Raw genomic sequence first — 15,469 nt, 5'->3', positions numbered from 1 at the left:
CCGAGCCTTCCACGCACGCTTCCCTCAGAAACCGTTCGTTACTCCGCGGAGGAGGGGCCCTTGAGGGGGAGGTACTGTCATGGTCTTACCTTCTTGCTGTTCTCCTTCGTTTGACATGTGCTGGCGGCCATCTTGGTTTCTGGGTTTCTTGTAGCCTCCCACCCTGCGGCTTCTCCTTCCCACTGGGAGGAGCTGGATGCCCAGCTCATATATATATATAGGAGGTCTGTGGCTTCAGTTCCTTGCTTGGTCCTCCTGTGTTCACATGCTTCTAAGACTGCTGCTGCTTCTGGTTCCTGATCCTGGCTTCGTCTGACTACCCTGCTGGTTCCTGATCCAGGCTTCGTCTGACTACCCTTCTGGTTCCTGACCTCTGGCTTCGCAAGACCCTGCTTCGGTTTAGCCATCCGTTTGGACTTTTGCCTGACAGCTTGATTTTCAATAAAGCCTTCTTATTTCCACTTATCTCTTGTTGTACGTCTGGTTCATGGTTCCATGACACCCTGCCCTCAGAGGAGCTGGCCGTGACACAGCTGCCTTGGCGACCTCTTGCTCCTCCTCTGCCTTGGCCTTGGGCTTCCACTTGTTCCCCTGTGACATTTGGGAATGCGCTCAGTAGCGCGTCTACCAACGTGCGCTTGTACTCGCGCATCTTCCTATCACGCTCCAGTGCAGGAAGTAAGGTGGGCACATTGTCTTTGTAGCGTGGATCCAGCAGGGTGGCAACCTAGTAATCCGCACAGGTTAAAATGTGGGCAACTCTGCTGTCGTTGCGTAGGCACTGCAGCATGTAGTCGCTCATGTGTGCCAGGCTGCCCAGGGGTAAGGACAAGCTGTCCTCTGTGGGAGGCGTATCGTCATCGTCCTGCCTTTCCCCCCAGCCACGCACCAGTGATGGACCCGAGCTGCGTTGGGTGCCACCCCGCTGTGACCATGCTTCATCCTCATCCTACTCCACCTCATCCTCGTTCTCCTCGTCCTCCAGTAGTGGGCCCTGGCTGGCCACATTTGTACCTGGCCTCTGCTGTTGCCAAAAACCTCCCTCTGAGTCACTTCGAAGAGACTGGCCTGAAAGTGCTAAAAATGACCCCTCTTCCTCCTCCTCCTCCTCCTCCTCCTGGGCCACCTCCTCTTCCATCATCGCCCTAAGTGTTTTCTCAAGGAGACATAGAAGTGGTATTGTAACGCTGATAACGGCGTCATCGCCACTGGCCATGTTGGTGGAGTACTCGAAACAGCGCAACAGGGCACACAGGTCTCGCATGGAGGCCCAGTCATTGGTGGTGAAGTGGTGCTGTTCCACAGTGCGACTGACCCGTGCGTGCTGCAGCTGAAACTCCACTATGGCCTGCTGCTGATCGCACAGTCTGTCCAGCATGTGCAAGGTGGAGTTCCACCTGGTGGGCACGTCGCATATGAGGCGGTGAGCGGGAAGGCCGAAGTTACGCTGTAGCGCAGACAGGCGAGCAGCAGCAGGATGTGAACGCCGGAAGCGCGAACAGACGGCCCGCACTTTATGCAGCAGCTCTGACATGTCGGGGTAGTTGTGAATGAACTTCTGCACCACCAAATTCAGCACATGCGCCAAGCAAGGGATGTGCGTCAAATTGGCTAGTCCCAGAGCTGCAACGAGATTTTGCCCATTATCACACACCACCAGGCCGGGCTTGAGGCTCACCGCCAGCAACCACTCGTCGGTCTGTTGTTCTATACCCCGCCACAACTCCTGTGCGGTGTGGGGCCTGTCCCCTAAACATATGAGTTTCAGAATGGCCTGCTGTCGTTTACCCCGGGCTGTGCTGAAGTTGGTGGTGAAGGTGTGTGGCTGACTGGATGAGCAGGTGGAAGAAGAGGAGGAGGAAGCCGAGAAGGAGGAGGTGGCAACAGGAGGCAAAGAATGTTGCCCTGCGATCCTTGGCGGCGGAAGGACGTGCGCTAAACAGCTCTCCGCCTGGGGCCCAGCTGCCACTACATTTACCCAGTGTGCAGTTAGGGAGATATAGCGTCCCTGGCCGTGCTTACTGGTCCACGTATCTGTGGTTAGGTGGACCTTGCTACAGATGGCGTTGCGCAGTGCACACTTGATTTTATCGGATACTTGGTTGTGCAGAGAAGGCACGGCTCTCTTGGAGAAGTAGTGGCGGCTGGGAACAACATACTGTGGGACAGCAAGCGACATGAGCTGTTTGAAGCTGTCTGTGTCCACCAGCCTAAATGACAGCATTTCATAGGCCAGTAGTTTAGAAATGCTGGCATTCAGGGCCAGGGATCGAAGGTGGCTAGGTAGGAATTTACGCTTTCTCTCAAATGTTTGTGAGATGGAGAGCTGAACGCTGCCGTGTGACATGGTTGAGACGCTTGGTGACGGAGGTGGTGGTGGTGTTGGTGGTACATCCCCTGTTTGCTGGGCGGCAGGTGCCAACGTTCCTCCAGAGCCGGAGGAAGAGGCCGAGGCGGCAGCAGCAGAAGAAGCCGAGGCGGCAGCAGCAGAAGAGGTAGCAGGGGGAGCCTGAGTGACTTCCTTGATTTTAAGGTGTTTACTCCACTGCAGTTCATGCTTTGCATGCAGGTGCCTGGTCATGCAGGTTGTGCTCAGGTTCAGAATGTTAATGCCTCGCTTCAGGCTCTGATGCCACAGCGTGCAAACCACTCGGGTCTTGTCGTCAGCACATTGTTTGAAGAAGTGCCATGCCAGGGAACTCCTTGAAGCTGCCTTTGGGGTGCTCGGTCCCAGATGGCGGCGGTCAGTAGCAGGCGGAGTCTCTTGGCGGCGGGTGTTCTGCTTTTGCCCACTGCTCCCTCTTTTGCTACGCTGTTGGCTCGGTCTCACCATTGCCTCTTCCTCCGAACTGTGAAAGTCAGTGGCACGACCTTCATTCCATGTGGGGTCTAGGACCTCATCGTCCCCTGCATCGTCTTCCACCCAGTCTTGATCCCTGACCTCCTGTTCAGTCTGCACACTGCAGAAAGACGCAGCAGTTGGCACCTGTGTTTCGTCATCATCAGAGACATGCTGAGGCTGGTATTCCCATGTCCTCATCATCAGGAAACATAAGTGGTTGTGCGTCAGTGCAGTCTATGTCTTCCACCGCTGGGGAAGGGCTAGGTGGATGCCCTTGGGAAACCCATCCAGCAGAGTCTTCAAACAGCATAAGAGACTGCTGCATAACTTGAGGCTCAGACAGTTTCCCTGATATGCATGGGGGTGATGTGACAGACTGGTGGGGTTGGTTTTCAGGCGCCATCTGTGCGCTTTCTGCAGAAGACTGGGTGGGAGATAATGTGAACGTGCTGGATCCACTGTCGGCCACCCAATTGACTAATGCCTGTACCTGCTCAGGCCTTACCATCCTTAGAACGGCATTGGGCCCCACCATATATCGCTGTAAATTCTGGCGGCTACTGGGACCTGAGGTAGTTGGTACACTAGGACGTGTGGATGTGGCAGAACGGCCACGTCCTCTCCCAGCACCAGAGGGTCCACTAACACCACCACGACCATGTCCACGTCTGCGTCCCTTATTAGATGTTTTCCTCATTGTTATGGTTCACCACAACAACAAAAATATTATTTGGCCCAATGTATTGTATTCAAATTCAGCTGAATATAAATTTGAGGCCTAGTATTTAGGCGCTGGGTGACCGGTATGGATTTACTAACAGAATTAGACTTGGAAATGCACAGTAGCGTGTGTGTGAAGTTATTCTGAATGACCCTATGTGCACCTTGAATATTACATAACCTTTTAAGGATAGATTTCAAATAGCTCTGATATAGCAGAAACCACTAAATTATGAAATTGCTAAATTGGGAATTGTATTTCAACCTAGAACAAAAAATGTGCTTTGACGGACACTAAATAACTTGCCCAGCCACAACAGTACAGCGGTAACGACAGATTTAGCGGGATATAAATTTGAGGCCTAGTATTTAGGCGCTGGGTGACCGGTATGGATTTAGTGACAGAATTAGACTTGGAAATGCACAGTAGCGTGTGTGTGAAGTTATTCTGAATGACCCTATGTGCACCTTGAATATTATATACCCTTTTAGGGATAGATTTCAAATAGCTCTGATATAGCAGAAACCACTAAATTATGAAATTGCTAAATTTGGAATTGTATTTCAACCCTGAACAAAAAATGTGCTTTGACGGACACTAAATAACTTGCCCAGCCACAACAGTACAGCGGTAACGACAGATTTAGTGGGATATAAATTTGAGGCCTAGTATTTAGGCGCTGGGTGACCGGTATGGATTTACTAACAGAATTAGACTTGGAAATGCACAGTAGCGTGTGTGTGAAGTTATTCTGAATGACCCTATGTGCACCTTGAATATTATATACCCTTTTAGGGATAGATTTCAAATAGCTCTGATATAGCAGAAACCACTAAATTATGAAATTGCTAAATTTGGAATTGTATTTCAACCCAGAACAAAAAATGTGCTTTGACGGACACTAAATAACTTGCCCAGCCACAACAGTACAGCGGTAACGACAGATTTAGCGGGATATAAATTTGAGGCCTTAGGCGCTGGGTGACCGGTATGGATTTACTAACAGAATTAGACTTGGAAATGCACAGTAGCGTGTGTGTGAAGTTATTCTGAATGACCCTATGTGCACCTTGAATATTATATACCCTTTTAGGGATAGATTTCAAATAGCTCTGATATAGCAGAAACCACTAAATTATGAAATTGCTAAATTGGGAATTGTATTTCAACCCTGAACAAAAAATGTGCTTTGACGGACACTAAATAACTTGCCCAGCCACAACAGTACAGCGGTAACGACAGATTTAGCGGGATATAAATTTGAGGCCTAGTATTTAGGCGCTGGGTGACCGGTATGGATTTAGTGACAGAATTAGACTTGGAAATGCACAGTAGCGTGTGTGTGAAGTTATTCTGAATGACCCTATGTGCACCTTGAATATTACACTACATGCAGAATTATTAGGCAAATGAGTATTTTGACCACATCATCCCCTTTATGCATGTTGTCTTACTCCAAGCTGTATAGGCTCGAAAGCCTACTACCAATTAAGCATATTAGGTGATGTGCATCTCTGTAATAAGAAGGGGTGTGGTCTAATGACATCAACACCCTATATCAGGTGTGCATAATTATTAGGCAACTTCCTTTCCTTTGGCAAAATGGGTCAAAAGAAGGACTTGACAGGCTCAGAAAAGTCAAAATAGTGAGATATCTTGCAGAGGGATGCAGCACTCTTAAAATTGCAAAGCTTCTGAAGCGTGATCATCGAACAATCAAGCGTTTCATTCAAAATAGTCAACAGGGTCACAAGAAGCGTGTGGAAAAACCAAGGCGCAAAATAACTGCCCATGAACTGAGAAAAGTCAAGCGTGCAGCTGCCAAGATGCAACTTGCCACCAGTTTGGCCATATTTCAGAGCTGCAACATCACTGGAGTGCCCAAAAGCACAAGGTGTGCAATACTCAGAGACATGGCCAAGGTAAGAAAGGCTGAAAGACGACCACCACTGAACAAGACACACAAGCTGAAACCTCAAGACTGGGCCAAGAAATATCTCAAGACTGATTTTTCTAAGGTTTTATGGACTGATGAAATGAGAGTGAGTCTTGATGGGCCAGATGGCTGGATTGGTAAAGGGCAGAGAGCTCCAGTCCGACTCAGACGCCAGCAAGGTGGAAGTGGAGTACTGGTTTGGGCTGGTATCATCAAAGATGAGCTTGTGGGGCCTTTTTGGGTTGAGGATGGAGTCAAGCTCAACTCCCAGTCCTACTGCCACCTTCTTCAAGCAGTGGTACAGGAAGAAGTCTGCAAGGTAAGAAAAACATGATCTTCATGCAGGACAATGCTCCATCACACGCGTCCAAGTACTCCACAACGTGGCTGGCAAGAAAGGGTATAAAAGAAGAAAATCTAATGACATGGCCTCCTTGTTCACCTGATCTGAACCCCATTGAGAACCTGTGGTCCATCATCAAATGTGAGATTTATAAGGAGGGAAAACAGTACACCTCTCTGAACAGTGTCTGGGAGGCTGTGGTTACTGCTGCACGCAATGTTGATGGTGAACAGATCAAAACACTGACAGAATCCATGGATGGCAGGCTTTTGAGTGTCCTTGCAAAGAAAGGTGGCTATATTGGTCACTGATTTGTTTTTGCTTTGTTTTTGAATGTCAGAAATGTATATTTGTGAATGTTGAGATGTTATATTGGTTTCACTGGTAAAAATAAATAATTGAAATGGGTATATATTTGTTTTTTGTTAAGTTGCCTAATAATTATGTACAGTAATAGTCACCTGCACACACAGATATCCCCCTAAAATAGCTAAAACTAAAAACAAACTAAAAACTACTTCCAAAAATATTCAGCTTTGATATTAATGAGTTTTTTGGGTTCATTGAGAACATGGTTGTTGTTCAATAATAAAATTAATCCTCAAAAATACAACTTGCCTAATAATTCTGCACTCCCTGTATATACCCTTTTAGGGATAGATTTCAAATAGCTCTGATATAGCAGAAACCACTAAATTATGAAATTGCTAAATTGGGAATTGTATTTCAACCCTGAACAAAAAATGTGCTTTGACGGACATTAAATAACTTGCCCAGCCACAACAGTACAGCGGTAACGACAGATTTAGCGGGATATAAATTTGAGGCCTAGTATTTAGGCGCTGGGTGACCGGTATGGATTTAGTGACAGAATTAGACTGGGATATGGCCAAAAAATAACCACACTATTGCTGGTTAAATGCACTTGGTGTGACAGCTTGACCAACCACACTACTGAGGGTTAAATGCACTTGGTGACGGGCGCAGCTTGCCCCTGATGTAGTATATGGCCAAAAAAGGAACAGACTATTGCTGGTTAAATGCACTTGGTGTGACAGCTTGACCAACCACACTACTGAGGGTTAAATGCACTTGGTGATGGGCGCAGCTTGCCCCTGATGTAGTATATGGCCAAAAAATTAACAGACTATTGCTGGTTAAATGCACTTGGTGTGACAGCTTCACCCTGATGTAGGCTTTAGCCAAAAAACAACCACACCATTGAGGGTTAAATGCACTTGGTGACAGGCGCAGCTTGCCCCTGATGAAGTATATGGCCAAAAAATGATCAGACTATTGCTGGTTAAATGCACTTGGTGTGACAGCTTGACCAACCACACTACTGAGGGTTAAATGCACTTGTGGACGGGCGCAGCTTGCCCCTAATGTAGTATATGGCCAAAAAATTAACAGACTATTGCCGTTAAATGCACTTGGTGCGACAGCTTCACCCTGATGTAGGCTTTAGCCAAAAAAAAACCACACCATTGAGGGTTAAATGCACTTGGTGACAGGCGCAGCTTGCCCCTGATGTAGTATATGGCCAAAAAATAAACAGACTATTGCTGGTTAAATGCACTTGGTGTGACAGCTTCACCTTGATGTAGGCTTTAGCCAAAAAACAACCACACCATTGAGGGTTAAATGCACTTGGTCGCAGCTTGTGCTGGCGCACCACAAGACACAAAATGGCCGCCGATCACCCCAGAAAAAAGTGACTGACAAACGGTCTGGGCAGCCTAAAAACAGTGAGCAATTGAATTTCAGCAGCTCAATGATGCACAGCTGCAGATCGATCGATTAATCAAGTCCTTTGGAGGAGTTAATCTGCCTAATCTCGCCCTACTGTCGCAGCCGCAACCTCTCCCTATGCTAATCAGAGCAGAGTGACGGGCGGCGCAATGTGACTCCAGCTTAAATAGAGGCTGGGTCACATGGTGCTCTGGCCAATCACAGCCATGCCAATAGTAGGCATGGCTGTGACGGCCTCTTGGGGCAAGTAGTATGACGCTTGTTGATTGGCTGCTTTGCAGCCTTTCAAAAAGTGCCAAGAAAGCGTCACAAAAGCGCCAAGAAAGCGACGAACACCGAACCCGAACCCGGACTTTTACGAAAATGTCCGGGTTCGGGTCCGTGTCACGGACACCCCAAAATTCGGTACGAAACCGAACTATACAGTTCGAGTTCGCTCATCCCTAATAATTACTCATACATTATATATGATACCAAATTAAATATAAATAATAAATAGTGTTGATCGCGAATATTCTAATCACAAATTTTTATTGTGACTATTGGCACTTTGAGAATTCGCAAAGACGAAGAATATATAGTGCTATATCTTCATAATCACGAATATTCTATATTTTTTTCTTCATCAGTATTCTCACTGCTTCTTGCTTGTAGGCCAATGAGAATGCTGCAATATATTTGTCAGAGCTTAGCACCATCCCTAGCAACCAATAGGAAAGTTGCCTACCCCTTACTATATCAGAAACTCCCCAGCAGCCATTTTCTGCTGTTTTTTTGCAGTTCTGAGAGTGAGAGAGAGAGAGGTGTCATTGCTATGCTCTGTGCTTTCCTCTGAATCCTTAATCCAATTACATTAGATAGTTAGTTAGCTTATATATATATGCAATTGTTCCATAATTTTCTGAACAGCCTGATCCCCGACATACAATTTACGCTGGAGTATTCTGAAAGTACAATACATTTTTTGGATGTCAGTGTTCGACGCTTGGGAAATGTGCTGAGCACGGAGATTTACACTAAATCCACTGACCGCAACACCGCCCTGAGGTTTGATAGTGCTCATCCCCGGGCGATGGTGCGGTCACTACCATACAGTCAGTTCATCAGAGCAAAAAGAATTGTAAGTGATCCCTCTTCATTGGACAAAACTCTTGGTAGTATGACACAATGTTTCAAACAAAGGGAATATCCCACTACTATATTACAACAACAACTGAAACGTATTAATCAAAAAGATAGAAGCGAATTATTCCAGGGTATCAAAAGGGACCAAGCCCACAAAATACCTTTTATATCCACCTTTAGTGAAGCAAGCCCTTACATTAGTAAGATAGTCAACAAACACTGGCCGATTCTGAGCACAGAACACAGAAACATTCCAGAATTTTCCACTCGACCAATTATGTCTTACAAGAGAGTCCGTAATTTAAAAGACAAGCTTGTAAAAAATGACATAGGCCCACAAAAGAGTACACATCAATTACTTTTGGCTCCTAAAAAAACTGGCAGTTACCCGTGCCTCCACTGTGTAAATTGTAAATACATGGTGAAGGGGCGTGACTTCATTCATCCCCATACAGGGGTCACTCATCCCATCAAATTCTATTTGACCTGTGACTCATGTTTCATAATTTATGTTTTGTGGTGCCCATGTAAGTTATTGTATGTGGGTGAAACCACTTGTGATTTCAAGTCCCGTTTTAATCAACACCGCTTTTCAATACGCAAGAAACGAATGGATCTGCCTGTCTCGCATCACTTTGCGGATATGGGCCATGCTGAGAGTGATCTAAAATTTATGATCCTTGATCACATCCCATTACCGCGAACTGGCGGAAACCGCATCAAAATGCTAAAAAAGCGTGAATCCGAATGGATTTTTAAATTACAAACGGTCAAACCCGGGGGTCTGAATGTTGAATATAAACCTTGGCTATTCATATGATTTCCAACTGTCCTGTCCTTGTTGATCCATATATTGAAGAATTTGTCTTTTGTCATTAAATACATTTGGATAATGTATTTTTTATATTTTTTATCACTTATAGGACCCACGAAGGACAGGGTTCGCTCAACAGGAGGGTGGATACTCTAGAAAATGTACGACTTATCCCGTGACAGCTGCATACTTATTAGATTTTGTTTGTCTTTTTGAAAATATATACTTGCAAGCATTATTTTATGGCTACATTGGATAATTGTCACCTGATAGGGTTATTACAAAATGAGAGAGATGGGAGGATAGCGGCTGCCGCTGCTCTCCCCCTTCTCTTGTCATAATTTTCGGATGACAGTGCATCGCAAGATAGCACGTCACCCGATATTTTACCCGGGGTGTCATATCCTGATTGAATAGCCTAAACTCCTTATCTATATTGATTCAATATGCTTGCTCCCATATCAGATGATTTACTGTAACAGACTGTTATGCGACCTGTCGGGTGACGCCTCCGCAGGTGATCATGTGATGTCTTTGTACGGGGCCACGTGATTGCTCTGGGGATGACCTCACGGACATGCGCAGATACAGCTTTACTTTCTCGCAAGGGGTTCATGCGATCATTCCGGAAGTGAGAGCATGGACATGCGCAGCCCTAGTTCCGGGACGCCGTATTCATGCGGTGAAGCCGCTTTAGTGTATCCTCCAGCCATTGAGCCCACCTGATTCCTTGTCGGTCCTGCCCACACTTATACTTTCACAGGTGATGAGTATAACTTTAGTTGATTATCATTTGTAAATTATATCATGTTTTCTGATAAATCACAAATACTGGATGTGTTTTATATGAATCTCTGAATTGACCATATGGTCTTCTAGACACACTGTATTTTTTTCATTTATATATGAAATATTTTTGCTGTATATGTATACATGTTGTTAATTACCACTTATGTATGTTAATTTGATTCGATCACATAAATACCCACAATTTTGTATGATGCATTGCTTGATAATAGTCCCAGTAAGAGGACTGAAACGTCGCAAGGGTGAATAAAGATCCACTATTTTTCACCTACGGATGTGCTGCGGTGCCTTTTCTTGTTTTATATCGTACACCTTGGTAAGGTGTTTTCGCCGCTGGCACCCATCGGTTTGATACTAGGTGTGCTGCCCTGATTCTACACAGTCTATATTACAGATAGTTAGTGGGAGATAGTCAGTTTAGTTTAGATAGTGATATAGTTTAGCTGATAGGTTCCAGTGCAGGGTGTTAGGTAGAGTGATAGGAATTAATGTTTTGTTGATGTCCATACATACATGCTACAGACACAATGCTGTGATGGCACAACAATACTTAGTGCACCAATCAGTAATATCTACTCAGACCTGATAAAATGTAAAGTTGCGTATATTGTGCAAAAAAATGTGTGCATCATTAGTGCCAATTTGCGCAATCACAAAAATAATGACTGGGGATCAAAAATTCTAGAATTCGCGAATTTATTGCGAATACTATGCGAAAAATTGAAAAATTCACAAAATATGGTGAAAACGAATATTGCCTATGCAGCTCATCACTAATCGATAACAAAAAAAACACACATTTAAATTCCAAATATGCAGCTCTGATACTTAAAAGGGTTCTCTATAACTGGACAGGCTGTAAGAACAAAAACCCACTTACTTTGACAGAGTGTCCTGCCTGCAGCGCTGCAGCTCTTGTCCCCGTTGCCCCATCAGACAGGAAATGTGACATACGTCTACATGCACATGACCACTGCTGGCTAATAAATGGCCTTAACAGTGGCTGTGCATCAGTTGCTGAGCTTCTATTAAATCTTTGGGACATGTACTATTTATCTCTATTCTCTGTTACCTTCTTTTTCTGCTTATTTAATGCATTTTCAAATTCTCTTACCAATTGTTTTTGCACTGCATTCAGTTGTCCCAAGTCGCCATTACTGTTTAAGAAAATATATTATATTAAAATTAAAACACATTTTATAATTTACTTACATCTTTTAGGCTTATGTAACATGTACATTGGGTATACACTTTGTGGGATATGTAATGATTTGCTTCGGAGCAACAAACTCAATTTCCTCGATGGTTTTTGGAAAACTTTCTCAGTATACTGGACGGATTGCTCTTTTTATGTTAGGTAAGACCAAAAAGTGCAATACATTGTTTGACAATGAATCATTTTAGGTATTGTTTTAATTTAAATAAAGTTTATAGGGTTATAAAACTAAATTTGTGTAAATTTGTATTGAACATTTGTCATGCTGCATGTGTTTTAACCTCTTTAATATAAGGCATAATGGTATTTTGAATTCCTACTCAATTGATTTAAAGACTAATGGGGTCATTTATCAAACTGGTGTAAAGTAGAACTGGCTTAGTTTTCCATAGCAACCAATCAGATTCCACCTTTCATTTCTGACTGCTCCTTTGGAAAATGAAAGGCGGAATCTGATTGGTTGCTATGGGCAACTAAACCAGTTCTACTTTACACCAGTCTGACCTCATAAAAGTACAGTGGTGCTTGAAGGTTTTAGAACACTTACAAATTTATTTTGTGACTCCAGAAATTTGAGCTAAAACTACATCAGATTTTCACAAAAGTTCTAAAAGTAAATAAGTGATCATTTATTCGATTTAGTTATCTTTTATTTCTTGAGGAAAACGATCCAATATTACATGTCTGTGACTGGTAAAAATAGATTTTTTTCTATTTTTTGGATGCCAGACGAACTGTAATCTTTTCAGGTTCATTTAGGATGAATCTAGTAAAATGGTGCATTTTATTTAGGATGAATCTAGTAAAATGGTGCATTGTGCCATTTTAGTGCACATCGGCAGGAAAATAAGCACTATGTAGGAAGGAGAAGGGTTCTCACATGACCCTGAGAAGGAGTGGGGGGCATTCCCTGATTGGTTCCCAGGACGACAGCATGGATGAGCCAATCAGTCCTGCAGCAGGCAGGTAGGTAGGTGCCCTATCAGAACAAGAGGAATATCATTCTGTACTGGGGTTTGAAAGAGGATGATTGGGCTTTACAGTGTCTGCCAGAAAAAACATCTAATGAATTCAGGGACAGTCAGAAATCATTAAACGTTGTATTCTGCTGCCAGGGACAGTGGAGGGAAAGTCTAGAATTACAAAGAAGAATTAATTGTGTGTGTAGAATATGGAGGCAGGGAAGCTATCCACCAGGGAGAGATTTTCACAAAAATCCTTTTCTTTATAGGGGATGGGGGTAGGGAGATAATAGGCGGAAATTGTACAACATGTGTTCTACCAGCAATATAGCATAGAATATAGAATACTAGTGAGGAAAAAAATAGAATTTGAAAAATCTCCACACACCCAGTTCCATTCACACACAATTTTTGGGGGGAGGTTGATTATTGAATTTAATAAAACTAGCAAAAAGGTAATCATCAGTACACTAATACACAGGGTAGGGCAGCAATTTACTTTTGAGTGTTAACATAATGTTAGGCCTCAATAATCCATTTCCTTTTATTCTATCCCACAGTTGGAATTAATTTTTGGTAGCTTTAATTTAGTGAAAACAGCATAAAGCTGATCAGTACCTCAGTATACAGGATAGGGCAACCATTTACCAGTGAGTGTTAATGTGAAAATAAGCATCAGGCCTCAATCATCTGTTTCCATTTATTGTTTTTCCACACGGTTGGAATTACCATTTTTTGGGAACTTGTTCATTTTAATTATTCCTTTCCGACCACCATGCAGCTATGTACACATGTGAGTATATCGCATACATCTGATGCGACTGGTGTCTGAACATACTACACCATAGTGCGTTTTTTTCACTGCATTTTAGGTTTCCATGCATCTGTTGAATTTCTATGATTGAATGTGGTCCATCTAACTGAAGATTTTCCGAATGTAAGAAAGAGAAAACAATAGGAACTTTATAAAAAAAATAATAATAATCCTCTCATGCAGCGCAATCCTTTGACTCTCAGACAATGAAGACAATAAAATATGTTGTTTTTTGCTTCAAAACTGCTATTATTGTGTTAAAGCAAAATAAATAAATAAAAAGTAGACATGTTAGGTATTTTCGTGACCGTTAAAACCTTCTCTATAAAAATATCACATGACATATTCCCTCAGGGGAACACTGTAAAAAAATTAAAATAAAAACAGCGCCAAAAGAGACATTTTTTGTTACCTGACATCACATAATGTGCAGCACCAAGCGATCAAAAAGGCATATGTGCCTCAAAATAGTACCAATCAAACTGTTTCCGCATCCTGCAAAAAATGAGTAACGATCTGCTCTATAAAAATTTCACATGACCTAACCCCTAAGCTGAACACTTACTCACTGATGGGTCTGCCCCATTTAAGTTCTGGGTCTCCAAATTGGGCACATGGCCTGAGCTTGCTTTATGCCTTGAGGTGCTGGCCTGCCCTCCGGCAAGTATATTGTCCGAACGTGTGTTTAGCACAGCAAGGCGGGTGATCACGGACAGGCGCATCCGCCTGTCCACAGCCAACGTGGACAATTTCACGTTCATTAATATGAACCAGGGGGCGGAGCTAGCTGCTGAGCTGTGTGGAAGCAGACTGGTAGAGCTCTGTACACAGCCTGTCTATAAATTGATATTACTTTGCCTGAACCGGATTAAACATTCTAATAAAACCAGATCCTGGTCCAGGACACTACCTGGAGCATAAAGATATCAACTTTATTGAGTTCTGAGGCGGCTGGATATCGCGGCCTACAGTGCACTGCAAAGCACCTGACTTTATTTCGGCACTCAGCCGCAGACCAGGGACTGTTTCCCGGGGTCATTGCTGCTCGGGATCATCGGCGGCTGGCTTGAACTACCTTATACTTGACGGGAGCCTCCTTAGAAGATATTATTTAACCCCTTCACATGGACGATATTGTCTGAACTCGGCTGTGCACAGCAGAGATACATCCGACCGGCCCACTCAGTGACTGACTGACATCTGTTCCAGACGGACCGGCCTGTTGGTGTGGGTCAAATTCACGCTCTGCTGAACCTCTGAGCTGTCACCGAACCACTGCAGCTGAGACATCGTTGCGCCCTGAGTGGGAATACGAAGTTCCGGCAGAGAAAATGAAGACCACATCGTTATTTCGGAGGAGCCCTGAGCACCACTGAGGTCGGTAGCAACCACCCGATCTCGTCAGAGAACAGTGCGGCACTTGCGATAAGGTAAATAAGCAGATGCTTGAACCAGCCTTGCTCACATCGGGGCCAAAACTATAGCAGGCAACGGGGACTTGGTTGCCGGGCCAGCTTTACAGCCGTCTATTAAAGAGACGCTGCGCTAAATCAGCGGCACCCTACACACAGCCAAGGACGCTGCGGTCTGCACATAAGAGACCTGTTATTAAAATATCTGTGTTCCAGAAACAGCTGTGCAGTAAATAGCAGCGGAGCCCGAATTAAAACTAGAAACCTGTACAACCACCCGTGGCTGCGGAGGATGGTAAATTTGCCAGGAGGAATCTGCTGTAAGGGCCACAAAGTGCTCCATGATCGGGACCTAACATAGTGGGACATAGATCCCTGCAGTCATTTGCGCTTACCTGTGCTTGTAAAGCAAAAAAGAATCAAAGCTATACCTGCATAAATTGGGCACCTGAAATGCTGAAAAACTGATAAGTTAATTCACACTAAGTCAAAGGAGTTAAAATAGGGGATATCCTAACCATACCCCTACATTCCTCCCTAGGTCACTGCTGTTGGGTGGCCAGAGGGCCCTGTTGAAACGGGAGGCTGCAACTGCAAGTTGCATTTTAAGCATCTAATGTATATAATGTGAAGTGAACAATTACAGCACCCTTCAAGCCTGGTACTACTGTGATAAAGATCAAATATGGTCAAGATCGTTAACCACAAGACAGGGGAACACACCA

The 15,469-nt window shown here is 44.2% G+C and overlaps 1 protein-coding gene across 1 annotated transcript in view; it reads left to right on the top strand.

The window, feature by feature from the left end:
• Positions 1–15,469, top strand: part of LOC122935109 (protein unc-93 homolog A-like) — a 339,330-nt gene that overhangs the window by 154,291 nt on the left and 169,570 nt on the right. The window contains exon 6 of the mRNA XM_044290869.1: positions 11,562–11,697. Within this exon, the coding sequence (XP_044146804.1) occupies positions 11,562–11,697 (136 nt within the window). The remainder of the gene's footprint in view (positions 1–11,561; positions 11,698–15,469) is intronic.

Source organism: Bufo gargarizans, chromosome 4 (assembly GCF_014858855.1).
Source record: "Bufo gargarizans isolate SCDJY-AF-19 chromosome 4, ASM1485885v1, whole genome shotgun sequence".
NCBI classification, from domain to species: Eukaryota; Metazoa; Chordata; class Amphibia; order Anura; family Bufonidae; genus Bufo; species Bufo gargarizans.
The sequence above is the reverse complement of the archived record's forward strand: the minus strand, read 5'-3'. Positions and strand labels throughout refer to the sequence as shown.